Here is a 19,192-nt window from a genome sequence, read left to right as displayed (position 1 = left end):
AGAGAAAGTACCCAAGGAGCTGAAGGGGTCTGCAACCCTATAGGTGGAACAACAATATGAACTAATCAGTACCCCCAGAACTCGTGTCTCTAGCTACATATGTATCAGAAGATGGCCTAGTCGGCCATCATTGGGAAGACAGGCCCCTAGGTCTTGCAAACTTTATATGCCCCAGTACAGGGGAAAGCCAGGGCCAAGAAGTGGGAGTGGGTGGGTAGGGGAGCAGGGCTGGGGGAGGGTATAGGGGACTTTTGGGATAGCATTTGAAATGTAAATAAAGAAAATATCTAATAAAAGAAAAAAAGAAAATTCCCTGACCCCTAATATTAGCAGTAACTAGTTGATAAGAGATAAAACATGGAAAGGAAGGTAGGGAGAAAAGGAAGGGGAAATGATATAATTATATTTTAAAATGAAAAAATACTTAAAAGCCACTGCCCTTTTAATTGGAAATAAACGTCTGTTTGTTACAAAATCAGGATAGGTTTATTTTAGAAAATTAAAAAAAAAATAACCCATCCATGTGACACACATCAGTAACCTCAATGGTTGGGAGGTGAAAGCAGCAGGGTCATCCTCAGATACACAGTGTATTTCAGGCCAGCCTGGGCTACATGAGACCCTGTCAAGAAAGGATCAGGAAGGAAGTGGAAGAGAAATGGATAGGTGGGAGAAGGAAACACAAGAAGTTGCACTGTGCTCTAAGTACCCACAAAGCATCGCTAAGCGACTTCGCATACATCCTTCCAAGTCTTTTTTAGCAAAATGAGATATTATACAAAATAAAGAACAGAGAGAGAGAGAGATTGTTTTTTGAGTACAAGAATTTTGTTTTTATGTGCTACTATAATCACAATGCCTTTAAAATGTCATTCTATATAAGAGTAGCACACATATTGTGTTAATTATTTAGTTAAAAAAAAATCAGGGTTTCCCAGGCAGCTGCCGAAGATGGAGGAGAGGTAGGTTCTGGTATTGGATGGCCGAGGCAATCTTCTGGACTGCCTGGCAGCCATTGTGGCCAAGCAGGTGCGTCTGGGCCAGAAGTTGGTGGTCGTACGCTGTGATGGCATCATCATTTCTGGAAATTTCTACAGAAACAAGTTAAAGTATTTGGCCTTTCTCGAAAAGCGGATGAATACCAACCCCTCTTGAGGCCCCTACCACTTCCGAACCCCCAGCCGCATTTTCTGGCACACTGTGCGAGGCATGCTGCCCCACAAGACTGAGAGAGAGGCCAGGCTGCCCTGGAACGCCTCGAGGTGTTGGATGGGACCCCTCTACCCTATGACAAGAAAAAGTAGATGGTGGTCCCTGCTGCCCTCAAGGTTGTTCAGCTGAAGCCTACCAGAAAGTTTGCTTACCTGGGGCTTCTGGCTCATGAGGTCGGGTGGAAGTACCAGGCAGTGACAGCCACTCTGGAGGAGAAACAGAAGGAAAAGGCCAAGATGCACTATTGGAAGAAGAAGCAGCTCTTGAGGTTACGGAAACAGGCAGAAAAGAATGTGGAGAAGAAAATCTGCAAGTCCTCAGAGGTCCTCACGACCAGTGGAGTCCTGGTGTGAACCCAATATAGACTGTGCCTCAAATAAATAAATAAATAAATAAAACTCAAGGGAGTGCTGGAGCAATGGCTCAGTGGTTAAGCACACTGACTGCTCTTCCAGAGGACCCAAGTTCAATTCCCAGCACCCACATGACAGATCACAACCATCTCTAACTTCAGTTCCAGGGGATCCTCTTGACATTCAAGAGCACCTGCACTTAAATACATGCACATGCATATAATTTTAAAATAAATTGGCAAGTTGTGGTGGTGTCCGCCTTTAATCCCAGCACTCAGGAGGCAGAAGAAGGGATACTCTGTGAGTTTGAGGCCAGCCTGGTCTACATAATGAGTTTCAGAGAACCAGGGTTACATGGAGAGACCCTGTCTAAAAAATAATAATAAACTAAATGTACCATATTTTCTTCAGCTGAGGGACATCTGCGTTGTTTCCAGTGTCTGGCTATTACAAATAAAGCTGCTATGAACAAAGTGGAGTTGGGTTCTGGCCTGGGTCCCATAGATACGCTTAGCATCTCCAAAGTAAACAAGAGCCATAGGGACATGTGCAGGTGTCAAGTGAAAGAAAACAACATATCAAAATACTCCTGTAGCACTTACCTCAAGTGCATGAGCCAGTCCTTAGGCCCTTCCTGGACACGGGGGAAGTCACCAAGAGTCTCATCATCACAGCTGAGGGGATCATCTTGCTACTCTGTGCAATGGTACCAGCGACACTGCTGCTATTCAGGAAGTGATGGCTGAATGAGAATGGAGAAGACATACTAGAAGAGGGCTTGAATCTTGATGACTGCTCTATGTATAAGGATATCTGTAGCAGACTCCAGGACGTGGACAGGCTCCATATTGGATGTCCAGCTAGAAAAGCCATGACTGACATCCCCCACCCTTCCCATGCCCCATCCTGCTGTCCTGTCTGTCTCTGCCTGCCATATGCCCAACTCCAGCATCCCTGCTTTAATGCTCTTCCCCTGGAGTTCCCCCTTCCCAGTCTTTGTCCCACCCTGATCCTGTCCTTCCTTAAGTTTGTCCTAGGTTCCCTCTCCAGCAGCTAAGGAGCCCTCAATAACTGCCTCTAGGGGAGCTGATCACAGCAGCTTGCCTAGTGCCACTCCTCCTCTCAGATCTGTCTTGGCCATTTAGGAGATGATAAATCCTTCCCAAAGCAACAACAACAATAATAAATAATAATAATGATGATGATAACAGTAATAAATGGAGTCAACATCTCAAGGAATTGTGGCTTAATCCTAGAATTTATTGTGTTGACCCATGATCTCTTATCTCCAAATAATAAAAAGTAAAAAAATAAAATGTAAAACATGGCAATGCTTCCCATTTCTCCTTTCATTCTATTAAGCAAAAGTCAGTAAATCTTTCTGTGAAGGCCAGACAGTGGTTTTACAGTTAGGGGCCAAAAGGCAAAAGCACTGACATAACACATGTATTCAGACAATGTCTGAACGTTTCCATAGATTTTTAGTCAAAAATCCAAATATAAGTATAATATATAATATATACCAGTATGAGGAAGTTACATGGTTATATATATATATATATATATATATATATATATGTATATATATATACACACATATATATACACACATATATATGTGTGTGTGTATTGCAAATTATTACATGCAATTCCAAATATATTTGATAATTTCTATAAGGTTTCATAATTCAGGAGGTCTACTACAGAAACAAATGCAATAGATTAACATTGTGTTGCATTGCACTGGAAAACTGCTATTCTCTATTAACAAAATGACTGTAAAGGAATTCTTTGAAAAAAGAGAAAAGAAAAACATTCTTAGCTTACACTTCCCATTCTGACTGTCAATTCCTGTTATAGCATACTGCTTCTGAGACTCTGCTGCTACTTCACAAGTTTGGGTGAAAATAACATTACTGTTAGTGGACATTTGCCTTGAGGTATGCTGAATTCCTGAAGCTGCATGGCACTACAGTGTTGGGAAACCCTGCTAATTAAGGTCACAGTCTACCATGACCAGATAGCTCCTCTGAGCTCCATAGAAAATGGAGGACTCTCTTAACCAGCAGGTCTTCCCCCTTCTCTGACCTTGTCAAGGGAGCTCAGTCCCTGTATACCCTCTGTCTGAGGAAGGTCATGCAGTCCTTGGCAAATCTACAAGTTCATCTTCCTCTTTCCCAAGCAAGGACCTGGGATTCCTGGAATGCCTCTCCATGCAAATGAGGCATTCCGGGTACTTTAAACTGTAACCAATGATTTACTTTCATCCTGAAAATTCCTTCCCACTCTCCAAGGTTCATATTTAGCCTTGGTTCACCCCAATAAAGTTTACAAGCTGATTCACTGAAGATCATCTAAGAGAGCTGCGACACTAAAATCCATTTCAATGAATATCATCTAAGAGAGCTGTAACACTAAAATCTTCAGAGAAGGCCTTAACTACCACCACCACCACCACCACCACCACTTCCAGCTGGATTGGGATCTTACAGTGCCTCCTTCAGTGCTCTGATTCATCCTTCAATCTGGTATGTTGTACGTAGCAGCACCTGAACACCCTGAGTGGGAACAACACTACAGTACCTGGGAAAAACAGTTCCTAGGCAAATCCTTTAAAATACCTACTGTCTTCAGGTACTTGCTACATAGCGTCTATGTAGGTCTCATTTTAACTGGCAGAAGGTAGACCATTGTGACCAGGGTTTAGTTCCCAGTGCCCACATGGCAGCTGACAACCCTCTGTAACTCCAGTTCCAAAGATCCAATGCCCTGTTTTGGCCTGTGCAGGCACTGCATGCACACAGTGCACAGACACACATGCAGGCAAAACACCCATACACAGAAAATCTAAAAGGGAAAAATCAGCAAACATCAGGATTCATTTATTTCATGCCTCAAATGAAAACATTCCATTTAAATATAAAAATGTAGATATTCAAAGTGTTAAGAGAAGAATGTGGCTACTTCTGAGCACAGATAACGGGTATAAAATTGTTCTCTTAAAACCAAAACCAAAACAAAAAACCTGAATGTGTTTAATTAAACCCATTAGTAAGTAATAGGCTTCATTATGATATTTTATACATGTATGTCAGTACATGTTGTTTTATTTGTCACTGTCTTTCACTACCCCTTGCTAGCCCCCAGTCCTTGGTGCTAATGCCCTCCCTTCTATTTTCCTGTAACACATATTCTATTACTCCCCTGTCCCTCTTCCTTCCTCCTTTAAGACTGCTCCCTCTCATTTCATAGTCTCCCCTTTCTACTTTTCTCTCTCTCTCTCTCTCTCTCTCTCTCTCTCTCTCTCTCTCACACACACACACACATACACACACACACACACAATTAGATTCCACATGTGAGGGGAAAATGCAGTATTTCACTTTTTAAATATTTTTGTGTTTTACTTAACAACAACAACAAAAAAAAAAAAACCCTCTATATACTTCTGTCCATTTCCAGCAAATGTCATGATTACATTTTTCTTTCTTTCTTTTTTTTTAAAGATTTATTTATTTATTATATGTAAGTACACTGTAGCTGTCTTCAGACACTCCAGAAGAGGGCGCCAGATCTCGTTACGGATGGTTGTGAACCACCATGTGGTTACTGGGATTTGAACTCTGGACCTTCGGAAGAGCAGTCGGGTGCTCTTACCCACTGAGCCATCTCACCAGCCCCTACATTTTTCTTATGTCTGAATAAAAAAATCAATTTACTGTGTTCTATATCTTTTATTTTATTAAATATTATTTGTGCACACACACGTGTGTGTGTGTGTGTGTGTGTGTGTGTGCACATGGGCATGTACCATAGCACATGTGCAGGTCACAGGACATTCAGGAGTCAGCTGTCTGCCTCTACCGTGTACATCCCAGGGGATCAAACTAAAATCATCAGACTTGGTGGCAAAAGAGCCTTTACCTGCCAAGTCATATGACTCCCTACACACATGTGCACACACTTAATACTTTCTTCTGTCTGGCAGCCCACAGGGCACTTACCACACTACTCTCTTGTTTCTCTCCCCCTAGTGGAACCATGTACTCTCTGCATCCATGGGCAATTTCAGCTCCTAATTTGCATAACATTGACAAGGCATTCATTAAGACAAGGTGCAACTAGGCAAACCAAATGGCCAAAAAAAAAAAAAAAATGCAGTCTAGACAAGTACATATCTCATTGAAATATAAAATAAAAGACAAGGCCCCAAAGTGTTGGTGTCGGGGGCAAGTGTGACTGGGGGAAACAGTCTGGAGTAAGAGCGAGGTTGAGACATGTCCAAACGCTGAAAATCTCATCTTTAGACTGGTAGGAATGAGGGTCTCTCCCTCCCTGTTCTGGGCCTGCATGCTCCTGTACATGTATTTTTGCAACACTCACCTCCACCACCACTGAGGTAGTCACTTAGCCTGGTGCCCAAATGACAGGTTTAACTTCCTCTCTCCCTAGAAGGACACATGCAGGAAGCATCTGGAATTTCTCCTCATGCAAATAAGGCATTTCCAGCACCTCAGTACCAACCTATAGAGTCTATCTGAAAAGCCCCCACCCACTCTGAAAGGTTCATATAGCCATTATTATCCCCAAATAAAGACAGCTATAACACTGAAAACTGTATTGGAGAAGGCTTTTTTCTCCCTGACACTCAAGGTAGGGATGCTCTGCCTGGGCAAGCTTTGTTCTTTTCATTCCAACCTGGTGCACACCAGTGCTAGAATGCCCCAAAAGCAGCAGAACTGGACCTGCACCGGTTACAGTTCCTGAGAAATTGGAATGCGCATTCATTTGCTGTTTCTGCAGAAAACAGCCACATGGGAAAGCAGTTTGGAAGAACTAAACATTTAGCTCCCAGACGGGAGAGCCATTCCACTCCTACATGCATATCCATAATGGCTAAATAGATCTACATAGATGTTTAAACAAAAACTTTTACATCAATGTCCACACATGCCACAATAACCAAAATATACAAAAATTCAGAATGTCCCTCAATTGATGAATGGAAAAATAAAACAAAACAAAATTCAGTATTTCCTATATAGTGGAACTTTAGTCTGCGGGGGCTGGGGGAGGGAAGAGCAGATAATTGATAATACTATAATATGAATGAACCTTGAAAACACTCTAGTAAGTAACAGAAGCCAGTCATGAAAGACTACATGTTGTATTAGTTTGCTCATATGAAATACCTAGGAAAATCACCTAGAGACAGACAGCTGACCAGGCGATAGGGGGAGTATTAACTGTAAATAAGCTTCAGAGAATTTCAGAGAATGTGTGCATGTGTGTGTTTACAACTTTATAATATGTTTTAAAGCATAAGGCTGGGGAAACACCTCTTGATTCGGTTCATGAATCAGTTTCTATCTAATGTTTCTCCCCATGGAGAGTAGTCTTGTGAAGAACTGTGATAAACTGTTTCTGAGGCTTTTTTGTTGACTGAAACTTGGAAGTTGTACTCAGAAAACATCGGAGTTAGCATCTTTCTCTGTGAAATGGTATGATGTCTTCAGGCATACAATTTAGGTGTTTCCATTTGGTATGCACCAGTGTGGTCTAGATAGTTCCTGGCCTCCTGCCAATTCATGTCTGTGGCTGTTCAAAGCCATCTCCCATTCAGGCGATTTGTTTTGTGCCCTCTCAAAGTCTGTTCAGAACGAGTTATCCTGCTCTATTTTGGCCTGGCCCTGGAAACGTTGAGAGTTAAACGGTGCCAGATCAGCCAATAAATAAAAGCCTACACCCAACACCTACTATCCCTGCAAGTCCTCCAAAGAGAAAAGCCAGGCAGTTCGAGGGTGAAGGAGGGGCGCCAAAGGATGCAAGTGCTCTTTGACCTAAGGGAAAGGCAGAGAGAGTAAGAATTTCCTTTGGATGGTAAAAGCCAAGCCGCGACAACCTTGAGGTCAGGTGTCCTTCCTAATGTCCAGAAACTCACCTAGTCACTCCTGGGACTTTCGTTGCTTTCTCTGCTGCAATGATAACCACCAGCCATCACAGAGCTACTAAGACCTACAGGGGAGGAAAAAAAAAAAAAAAAAAAAAAAAAAAAAAAAACGCCTGAGCCAGTTGGAAAGTACCTATCCACTGTTTCCTCACAGTTCTCGATTCTCATTTCAAGATTTTCAGCGTGTTAAGCTAGTCCCATGAAGCCACCATAACCACAGAGCTCAGAGTTGCCTATCTGAGCACGCCTGATTCATTCCCGAGCTCAGGCGAAAAGTTGAAGCCCGCCTAGCCAAGCCCCATAATGCTTTGCCCGGGATACCCGAACCTTGCCGAATTCCGTCGAATTCAGCCGAGTCAATCCAGTTAAGCCGAGCGAAGCAGAACACAACCAAGTCCCTCTGGAGACTAGCCGAGTCCCAGTCCTGATGCACCCAGACGAATCAAATGGAGCCTAACCGAACTTAACTTAGTCCCATCCAAGTTTAACCAATTCCGGCTGAATCTAGCCCAGTCCCACCCCAGCCAAGCCAAGCCTAGCTGAATGCAGAGTAGGCGAGCCGAGTTTTGCCGAAATTAGCCGAACACAGCCAAGTTCCAGACTAGCTGAATCAAAGGCCAAACCGGATTAGTCGAGTTTTGCCTAGCCTTGCCTAGCCTTGCCTAGCCTAGTCAAGCCAAATCTAGCAGCTAGAGCTTGCCTTCCAAACAAACTGAGACCTAACAGAGCCAAGCCAGATCCAACCAAGTCTTACCCTGTCCAACAGATTCCTGGTAAATCCAGCTGAGCAAAGCCTTCCTGAATCTAGCAGAGTCCAGCCTGAGCTTAGGTGAGCTAGGTGAGCTGGAATCCAGCTGAGCACAGCAGAACTATTTTGAACCTGGATCCCAGCTTCTTTGTGGGGGTTTAAAAAGCCAGTTTTAGTTGAACCTTTTTTGTTAGTGACCTTCCTGAAAACACGTGAGGTCTGAGCCTCAGTTTCTCAGGCCTCTTGACCTTCCTACCTGAGGTTCTCTGCCTCAGAGGCAAACTATGTGTCTTGATTGGAGCTCAGAACTTTCTTGCAGCTCCCAGTTGCTAAGGTCAATAGCAACTATGCCATGGCCCTCATACGGAAAAGCAAGACACCCTCATTTTCAGATCTCTGTATTCCACTGTCCCAATGGTTCACCTGCTCTAGAGCTCTTACCCTACTTGTTTCGTTTCATTCCCTTAGCTACAGCACACAATGGTAACAGTAAGCTTCGTGGGGCAATAGGTGCTGTCATTGTGAGGTGACTGGTGCACCTAAGATTCTGTAGTGAAGTCATCTTCTCTCTTCTGGCTACCACACCTCATAGCTTCCAACTAAACTGTTTGTTGTGTTGTTGTTCTTGTTTCCGGTTTGGTTTGGTTTTTACTTTTGTTGTTTGGTTGTTGGTTTTCTTTTGGTATTCATGGAAATCATCTCACTGTACATTTCTATTTTTTCCCATTTTCTTCTAAGTCGTTCAGATTTGTCTGAAAGCTTTTATATTTTCAGACGGGTTTTCCATCCGTTCTCTTGCTTTTTCTAGGAAAACAAAAACATAATTTATGACCAGTGTGTGCCTGCAGATAAGTTTATTCCTGGTAGTTTTGTTGCTGTGCTTCTATATTTCCTTGGACTCTCTTTTGCCAGATGATTTTTTTTTCATTTTGTTCTAGAAATTATTACACTTATTAGAAAAACAAAACCAGATTTTTCACATGTAAAAACCTATATGGGGAGTACAACCTCAACAAAGCAAATTATACATTTCTCTGCACTCATGGAGTTTGAAATAAGATTTAAAATAAATGTGTTAAAGAATCCAACATTTACCTATAGCTTGTTTTTTCTATTTCTTCCTGCTTTTCTGATCATTTAATTATTGAACACATAATATTTTCTAATTTTGTGACCTTTCAAACTACTGTTCATATAACAATCATAAATTTATTTGATAGAGGTTTTTAAAAAATAGCAAAAAAGGAAATGTGTGTCTCTTTAAAAAAATATTTATGTGTATATGTGTGCTTGCTTATCTATAATGTGTACCATACATGTAGCTCAAAGTGGCTAGACGGGCCTTTGACACTACCTGCCTGATGTGTGTTGCTGGCAACCAAATCCCGGTCCTCTGTAAAAACAGCAACTGCTTTTAATTACTGAGCCATCTCCCCATCTCCTTTTTTTTTTTTTAACACAATATCTTATGTATACCAGGTTGATCTCAAACGTGCTATGTAGCTGAGAATGGCCTAGGTGTCTGATCATGCTGCCTCCTGAGTGCTGAGATTACAGGTGTGTGCCATTGTGCCCATTGGGATCAGTGAATCCAGGGACTGCATGCATGTTAGCCAAGCACTCTACCAACCGAGTTATATATCTTCAGTCCTATGTGTCATTTAGTTTCAAGAATCATTGATGCTAAGCCTTTATTTTATTTTCTTGAACTTGGATGTTTGCCCATTGAGACAAATAACCATGGTCTTTTAAGTCAATCCCCTTTTTTTTTCTAGGCTGGTAGCTGGGAAAATAGCTTAGTTGGTAAAGTGCTTGTCATGCAAGCATGAACATGAGTTTGGGGCTCAGAACCCACATATAAAAGCTGGCTTGTAGTGCATCATACTTGTTGAAGAGATGAGACAGATAATAGTCCAAGGTTATATGTGGCTCACACACATATACATACTTGTACACACATGTGTACCCAAGACATAAATATGTATACACAAAAATTGTGGCTGCATAAAATTGTTTATATTGTCCAGTTAGTTTATCTGTGCCAGTTTTAGGAAGTTATGTTGCTGGATCCAGAGGTTTTCATATTTCAACTATTGCTGCACTCCTTAAAGGTCTGTCAGCAAGAGTGTGTCAGTACTCAGTCGTATCAGTGGAATGAGGGAGATTATTTCCCTATATTCTCCCCATTCGGTTTTCATGTTTATTATCTTTTCCCAGAAATCACATTTAAGAATGAATATGAGATGAATATGGTTTCAGACTCTGAGAAAGAACCTTCATAAACAGATCATTTATTTATGTCTTGTATAACAACAGAAATGAGACTGGGACCATGCTACTGACTGACTTGGTAGGTAAAAATTAGCACAATTATAATATAGCCAATAGAATTATTATATATTTGAACTCATTATCCTAGAATAAAAATTAGTACTGATTTTTTTAAGAATGTGTATGGGTGTCTTGCCTGAAAGTATGTCTGTGGAGCTTTTATGTATCTGGCAACCCCTGAAACTGGAGTTACAGATGACTGTGAGCTGCCATGTGGGTGTTGGGAATTGAACCTGAATGCTGTGGAAGAGAAGCCAATACTGTTAACCACTGAGCCATCTTTCCAGCCCTATAACAACTTTTGACTCAGTAGAGGCAGATCTGAAATTCAGTTCCAGCTGTAGCCCATACTGGCTGTGTGATGTTCAATGAATGACTATAATCCACCAACTCTTGATGTTGTTGATTTATAAAGTAGAACTTGAGTAGATATCTAACAGCACAGTTGTGGGATGAACCATACCAAGTTGTCAGGGGGCAGCAGTGATACACATATCCTTTCAAGATGAGGCCTCAAGACTCAGCCCTGTATTCTCTATTCTACCCTTTTTGATGACATACAAGGTATACTTCATTTGTTCTACCAAAAGTGATTAAAATAAAAAGAACAGGAAATGAGAGCAATTTGCATACTATAAATCCCTAGCATACCTTAACCTACAATCAGGACATCATTGTTCTCAGGAGGAGTGAAGGCATGTGCTTATAAATTCAAGCACTGACGTAACTCTCACTGTGTGTAAATGACTGCTTTCCTGCTGTCTTGTAATCCTTGATGCTTCTTTAGTTAAGGCCTAAAGGAGAAGGACACTTTTTGCATTTTATCCAGCCATGGATGCCTGCAAAATATTTTAGCTTCAGGATAGCTAGGATTCTACACCTCCTTATATTGTACTTGGGATCTCTGGTTTGGCAATCCGTACTTAATTGGATAAGGACTCCTCAGACATCAATCATGCCTCCTCCCTGCCATATACTGGGGATGTTCTGTGTCACTCTAAGGTCTGTTTCCCCCTCCCCTCTCTGTCACTGTTGCTGAGGATCATGACTTAGCTGGTTTTACACAGTCTAAAAGGCGAGGGGTGGGGGGAAGCCTTTAACTTGTAAGAAAAGGAAATGTTCCCCCAACACACACAATGCACAAACCACACCCCCTGCCATGCATGGAGTAGGGGTAGTGTTGATCTGGCCCATGGAAGCCACAGTAGCGTTTGATAAATAGTCTCATGTATCATCAGCAAGCCCCTAGGCAAGCTTGAACACACCATTATGTCTGCCAGTAGCCAGGCTCAGTATAGTTCAAGGAGTCTGACTGTTACATCCTCAAATGAACACCCATGTAAGCACTGAGTGCATCACAGGGACAACATTTTATTTCTTCTGTCCTTCGTCTGTAGCAGATTAAGGAACACATTCTAACCCAGCAGCTGCCATGTTTCCAGAGCCTAGAATGGGTGAGTCCTCCTGTGTTAGTTTCATATTCAAAGCACATCTACTAACAGCAGGCCTTACAGACTCGCAAGCCTTCATTTCCTTGTAGGTGAAGACACACTGCATGCCAGGGTGCTACAAACTCATGAGTCAGGGAAGAGATGGAGGCTTTGAAGTCAGACAGCATAAAGCAGTGGTCCTCAACCTTCCTAATGCTGTGACAGTTCCTCATGTTGTGCTGACCCCCAAGCATAAAATTGTTTTTGTTGCTGTATCATATCTGTAATTTTGCCACTGTTATGAACCATAATGTAAATATCTGTGTTTTCAGATGGTCTTAAGTGACCCCTGTGAAAAGGTTGTTTGACACCTCCAGAAGGGTCTCCACACAGGTTGAGAACCACTGCCCTAGAAGTGTTCTAGCTGTCTAGCTTACAGTCCCCACAATTCCATGTGTGTTTCTCAGACATTCAGCCTGTCTCCTCTTTAGAGAAATGAGATCATGGTCTTGCCTATTTTGTAAGATTGGTATGAGGGTTAAAGGAACTGATGTATTTAAAAGGACTTCATACTAATTTGCCATGGCAAACAACTCTAAAGAAATCTCAGGCATAATATTTGTTCTGGTTTTATTATAATTATACAGAGGCCAGGGAGAGGAAGAAGAAACCATAGAAACAGAGAATAGGGTACCAAAACGGCCAGGAGAGGAGGGAGCCATGAAGGAAGGGTGTCATGGAAACAGAGAGAAAAGATTCCAGGAAGGAGGGAAACAATATAAAAGGCCACTCAAAGGCCAGATGCTTCTGACAAGACAAAAAGCCATTTTCAGCCCATAGTGACTAGTGAGGGTAGAGGCAGAAGGAAGAAAATAAGCCCATAGCTTAAAAGGAAGGGTATCACAGCCGAAATGTAATCACCTTCCTCCTCCATTTCCTGGTCTCAGTGGTCTGATCTGAGTACCTAGGTATCCAATCTGAGAAAAATGTACTTTTCCTACACAAAGAAACGGCTGGTGTCTCACGAGGGAGAAGGAGAAGGAGAGGGAGAGACAGAGGGAGAGACAGAGGGAGAGACAGAGGGAGAGACAGAGGGAGAGACAGAGGGAGAGGGAGAGGGAGAGACAGACAGAGACAGAGATCAGGTTAGTGAAATAAAAAATTAAACAATTTTTAGTGTGTAGCACAGAGGCTGGGGGTGGTAGTGAAAGGGCCATGAACAGCTATGATTTCTTTCTTTTCCTTTCTGTGGGGCCAGCAAATACTGTTGGCATCATAATCTATGTCTTTGGGAAAATCATTTAACAAGTATTTGAAGAGTGAATTTGAACGAAGTTGATATGGAACATGGAACTTTAAAACAAACCAGTGCTAGACACTGGGGACAGATACTCAGCAAGGGGTGATGTGATGCTTTAATCTTCATTGCCAACTTGACTGGATTTAGAACCACCACGGAAGCTCCTCTCTGGGGATATCTGTGATTGCATTTTCAGAAAAGTTCAACTGCAGAAGGAAGAGCCATTCAGCATGTGGGTCAGCCATCCATCCCATGGGCTGACATCCCCAAACTGAATTAAAAAGGAAAAAACAAGAAGAGCATCAGCCTTCTCGCCCTTCCCCCATGTGTGTGTGTGTCTGTTTGTATCACTGTATTCTTTCTCTGTCTCTCTGTCTGTCTCTCTCTCTCTCTCTCTCTCTCTCTCTCTCTCTGTGTGTGTGTGTGTGTGTGTGTGTGTGTGTGTGTGTGTGTGTGCCTGCCTCTGTTTCTCCCCACCTCTCCAGCCTGCAGGTGAAACAGCTTCATGCCTTGCCTTCTCTTCCAGGATGAATAGCACTGTCAAAAAGTGAGCCAAAACCAACCCTTCCTTTGGTGAAGGATCTTGTCCCATTGTTGAGGAAAGTAATTAATGCAGCAAACATCCAGAGGGGGCAGGTGGAAATGAAGTGAAACCTTGGGCAAACTGGAGGCTGTTGGGAGCTCCTCTATCTGAACTGGAGGCTGTTGGGAGCTCCTCTGTCTGAACTGGAGGCTGTTGGGAGCTCCTCTGTCTGAACTGGAGGCTGTTGGAAGCTCCTCTATCTGAAGGAGTCGGAGAAGCCAAAGAAGCTTCCTTTCAGGAGTGCAAAAGGTCACCTCTCGCTGAAGAGAGTGTAGTGGCTACTGGGGATTCACTGATGTGCTGGAGGGATACCAAGGCTGGCAGCAGCAAATCTTTCTTTGTTCAGGTCTGAATTCTAAGCTAAAGGCTCAGAAGCAGTTTCCCTTTGGCCATCAGTGTTCAGAGGCCAAGGCTTTTTGTTTGTTTGTTTGTTTGTTTGTTTTTTAAGAATGCGGAGGAGTGTGGCTCCAGGGGACTGAGCAAGAGTCAGAAACTAGGAAGGGCTACAGAGAAAAGGAAATACTTTAAGGTGGGTTCTGAACAAAACTTCTTGTAGCCCTTGCTGTCTGCTGCCTCCTCCAGGTCTTGGCCTGGACCTCTTGTCTCTTTCAAGTGCACCAAAAGTGCCTGTAAGATGACAATCCTAATACCTGCCTCAGAGCCAAATCTAGGCCACTCTTGATTAAGCAAAGGCCGTCTGGCTAGATTTCTGCACGAAACCGTATGTTTTCGATTCCTACCAGGATTTCTGTTCCTCTTTATCTCCATGAGAGTCTTCCTGGACACTCCTTCTGTCCCCTGACCTCTAGAGCTCCATTCTTCTCACCTACTTCTCCTACTGCTGCACGCTCTAATCCTCTCAGTTCTGTGGAGCCCCTATTTCCTAGATGACAAACTCTTGCAGGGACTCACAAGCATGAGTTCATTTTGCCCTCTCCACCCTGCCTTTCCCTGACAGGTAGGTTGTCACCCATTGCCTGTGTGTGAATGGATCAGATTGGAAGTGATCTTACTTTGAATTGGGATTTGGGGTCCTTGGGCTCCTATGTCCTATATTTTACAGACTAAGTATTAGGCCACCGTCAGCAGCAGAGCCTGCTGATGCTAAGAGCAACTGCTATCTTTTTTTTTTTTTCTGTAATCCAGAACGCAGCAGAGGGTAGTATCAGACCACAGAAGAGACCAGGATGCCCGGCAACAACAGCAGAAATTTTAAAATGCTACCCAAAGGATGAAATGCCCTTGCCAACGTGAGCACAAATTGAATCACTGGAATTCCCATGTTAGGCTACTACCTCAGCTCAGCACTGGACTGCCCTCCCATCCCCCGCTGCTGCCGCCGCCCAGTACACTGCTCTGGAATATTAAAGAAAGCAATGAAGATTTTTCAATAAGTATAGGCCATAATTTGACTCTGTGGGGGCAGAGAACCACTCAGCTGTGGCGAAGGTATCCTTTGCTTTGGGAGATTTATTCAGCCTATATCTTTTTTTTCTTGTGTGTGTGTTCCAGGAAGGAGGGGGAGATTAAGCCTAGAGCTTTATGCTTGTTAAAGAAATGCTCTGTATCTCTCTCCGTGTGTGTGTGTGTGTGTGTGTGTGTGTGTGTGTGTGTGCCATGCACAAGAGGGGATTAAGCCTAGAGCTTTATTCTTGTTAAAGAAATGCTGTTTCATTCTCTCCATGTGTGTATGTGTGTGTGTACATGCAAGAGGTATGTGTCCCTGTGTGCATGTGTGTATGTGAGGAGCTTCTGTGTGTGTGGCTATGTTTGTGGAAGTACTCTGTGTGTGTATGTGTGCTCATGCCCGCACATGCATGAGGTATGTGTGTCTGTGTGTGTATGTGTAGCTACTGTGCATGAGTGGCTATGTTTGTGGAAGTTCTGTGTGTGTGTGTGTGTGTGTGTGTGTGTGTGTGTGTGTGTGTGTGTGTTGGGGATTGAACCTAGAGCTTTATTCATGCTAAACAAGTGCTCTTTCTTTCTTTTTCTTTGTGTGTGCATGTGTGTGTTGGGGGGCGGGGCGGTGAGTCCAGAGCTTTGTGCATACTAAACAAGTGCTCTATCATTGAGCTATATCCCCAATACTTTATTTTAATGTTAAGGAATAGCTAAATAACTTTCCCAGTCTAGCTGCTCAAACAGGCCTTGAACTCAAGATCCTCCTGCCTGTAGGTAGGAATAAATCCTAGGCCACCAGGCCTGGCCTTTTTCTTATCTGCAAATCAAAAGTTTGTTTAAAACAAAACACTTCCGAGGGTACTTTCACCCCTTTATACCTTCTCACTGTATTTTTCTTCTTCCTTTGCTTCCTAAAATAATACCACAGAGACATTAAAGTAGATGCTGACATATATGTATATATTTATTGACAAAGAAGGCCACAACATACGTTTTGGTGAAAAAATACAGCATATAGAACAACACTTCTATTTGATCACTTTTGTCTATACATATTTCTAATCTAGGAACACAGATATAGAGAAATATTTAGAAGGATAGGCACCAAAGGGCTGACAATTGTTTCACAAGGTAGAGAGGTCTGGGTAAGTTGTACTTTTTAATAATTTTCTAACTTGAAGATTGAACAATGAACAATACCACTTTCACAAAGAGAATAAAGCCACCAAGGAGAGAGGTTCACACAGAAAATAGACTGTTAAGCAGTGGGGAATGGGAACACGATCATAGGTCAGGCCTCCTCTCTTTACTGTACTGGTATTCGGGACCCTTTCTCCACCCCCAAAGAAAGCCACTTTGTGGATTTGTTCATGCAATTAGAAGTCTGTCCCCACAACTTTTCCACCGTTAAACATTTAATACAGGTAAGGGTTAATTTAAGGCTGGGGAGTCGCATCTTACTGTGGTTCAGAGAGGCCAATGGGTTCACCAGGGGCCCCCCTTGCCCTCTCCTCTGCATGTGTCAGCTCCTGCAGGGTGATGATCAGATTCTCAAAAACCTGGCCCTTGTCACTCTCATTGTCACAGGTTTCTTTTGAGTGGCCCTCCTCACCACAGTGGGAACAATGGATCGTATGTTTGCGCTTCCTGGCTCTACGCAGCTCCCCAAAACCCCGATTGTTCTTTCTCCCAGCACCACTGCTAGTGGAAGGAGCCTGGATTTCAAAAATGTTAGGGGACTCAATGACCAGCACTTGGTCCTCAGATACAGCTCTGCCTAGGAAGGAAGAGGCACTTGAGGATGGCAGTGGTGGGTCCTCAGGCTCCACCAAGATCACATCCTCATCTGAATCATCAGGAGAGTCATCTATCTCGATCACATTGCAGTCGATACTGCTGATCATTATTGGTGGGGAGCTCTGAAATGCCATAGGGCTGAGTGCCCTCTCCATCACTGACTCGGCTCTTCTGGGCCGCTTTGGATTAATAAAAGTCTCCTCCCATTCCTCTTCCTCCCTTATCATCCTGATTAACTCTAGGAAATTGGGAAGGCGCTCTGGCTCATTTGCATATACCCGGAGAAGATTCTTAAGCCTGAATCGAAGGTCTGTACTCATCTCAGCTCCTACCAGGAGCTGATGCAGGCGAGCCTGGTTTGCCTCTCTCTCAGCAAACACCCCTGCCTGGATAGCATTCTGCAGCTGCACCTCTAAACGGATCACATACAGGGATGGTTTCTCTCCATGTTCCTGAACAGTGTTAACAAATTTACTATGGGCTGTCACACTGCTCTCAGACTCCCCAAAGACCAGTTTCATTGCCCGCAAAAAATCCTCTACATCTAGGCCAGGATTGGCAGCTTGGAGCAAACGCATGACCTCCCGGGCAGGGCCTCTAAGGGTTCTCATTAGGCGTCTGACCTTTTCCTCCTCAGGCATATGCCAATCAGGCAGCACCCCAGTTACTTGGCTCAGCCAGTTTTCAAAGGTTTCTTCCCCCTGGGCTGGCTCTGCCCTCCCAGAGAACAACCTCATGTTTCTCTCTGCCATGCTAGCCATTAAAGGGCCAAGACTCCTCCCCAGGGATCTCAGCATGGAATGAGCCCATGGTGGCAGGGGTGAGTTCTGCCCCCGGCTGCTACCCAAACGTGAAAGGATGCTAGCCATGTCTGACAGCAGTGATAGGATATCTTAAGACACGAAGTTCAAGGCGTTTTAGAAACAAAACAAAAACGCTTTATCTTCAGCAGTGCAGCAGTCTCCAATCTCAGTAGGGGGCTGCAGAAAAGCAAAAGGGAGAGGAGAATTTAATAAGGGAACAGTCTCTAGTTGTAATTACTGTGCCTCAATACCCCATATATTTGTCCACTGTCCTAAAATATGGGCTAGGAGAGCAGCTGCAGCCTCCTGGAGCTAGCTGATGTCTCAATACTAACAGTGTTTTTTTATAGCCACGTCATCTGTACCCTCCCGCCAGTCCTGTGAGAGGGAGGGCAACTGTTGCTTCCATTCTGGATTTTACTTGTGGAACTGCACAATGGTCACAAATTCGCAGGGGTTAAAAAGAGACGTCATTAACTTCATGATCTCTGGTCTTAACTGCAAGCCCCTCTCAAAGCTCCCTGGACCACCCACTTCCCCCCACCCCACCCCCATACCACCACCCCTCTCCGTGATTCTTACATTAGCTGGGAAACTGGAGTATTTCCAGCTTCTGCAACCTGTGTCCTCCCTCCCGTGAGAAAGCCTGCCTCCAGGGTCCAGTTGATGGACCTCGATCGACTGGGGGGTCTCAGATCCTGATGCTCAAGACTGCGCCACTTTGGAGGAGGCAAAAGAAAGGTCAGAAAAATACTCCGTCGTCATCCTCCTCCTGTTCCTCCCTCCCCCCTCCCTCTTTCTCCCGCCCATTTCTGCTGTCATTAGGTAGAAAATTCCCTCTCCCACCTTCTGAATACAATACAAAACGATCCCCTACCCCCCCAAAAAAAACCCACATATTGTATCCCCAGATACCATTAGCCTACCCAGCTCTTCAACCAGCTGCACCGAATTCAAGTTCAGATTCCGCTTTGATGGGCTGCTACTGTAAAACAGAATAAGAGTTGGACACACCCACCCCCACAGTACCCAGAGAAATTAGAGGAGATACATAGGGGGTTTAAGGCAAACAAAATTCCTTCTCCGTCATCCTCCAGTTGGCCTCTTCCCCTACCCCTTCCCTGGCCAGGCAAATCTTACCAAGTGGCATCTTCCAGGTGACTCCCAGTGAGGTCATGCATTAGCACCTTACCTCCCCCAGCGTCGCAATTGCAGATTCTCCAAGGCAGGAGCGGCCTATACCCGCGGGCTTCTCTGCCCCCTCCCCCTGCCCCTTTCCCTCTC

The 19,192-nt window shown here is 43.8% G+C and overlaps 1 protein-coding gene and 1 pseudogene across 2 annotated transcripts in view; one reads left to right on the top strand and one right to left on the bottom strand.

Annotated features, from left to right (window-relative positions):
• The first annotated feature begins 951 nt into the window (after positions 1–951).
• Positions 952–1,565, top strand: LOC110287440 (annotated as a pseudogene).
• A 14,676-nt stretch (positions 1,566–16,241) lies between these two features.
• The window catches only part of Zcchc12 (zinc finger CCHC-type containing 12), a 3,267-nt gene continuing 316 nt past the window's right edge, over positions 16,242–19,192 (bottom strand). The window contains exons 3-5 of one of the 2 annotated variants that reach the window (XM_029472976.1): positions 18,835–18,893; positions 18,491–18,627; positions 16,242–18,085 (exon numbers count right to left, since the gene is read on the bottom strand). In XM_029472976.1, the coding sequence (XP_029328836.1) occupies positions 16,766–17,974 (1,209 nt within the window). In that variant the 5' untranslated portion in view covers positions 17,975–18,085; positions 18,491–18,627; positions 18,835–18,893 and the 3' untranslated portion in view covers positions 16,242–16,765. The remainder of the gene's footprint in view (positions 18,086–18,490; positions 18,628–18,834; positions 18,894–19,192) is intronic. The other variant, XM_029472977.1, reaches the window with a different exon arrangement.

The sequence above is a fragment of the Mus caroli genome, chromosome X (genome assembly GCF_900094665.2).
Source record: "Mus caroli chromosome X, CAROLI_EIJ_v1.1, whole genome shotgun sequence".
Lineage (NCBI taxonomy): Eukaryota > Metazoa > Chordata > Mammalia > Rodentia > Muridae > Mus > Mus caroli.
This window is presented reverse-complemented; position numbering and strand designations above follow the sequence as displayed.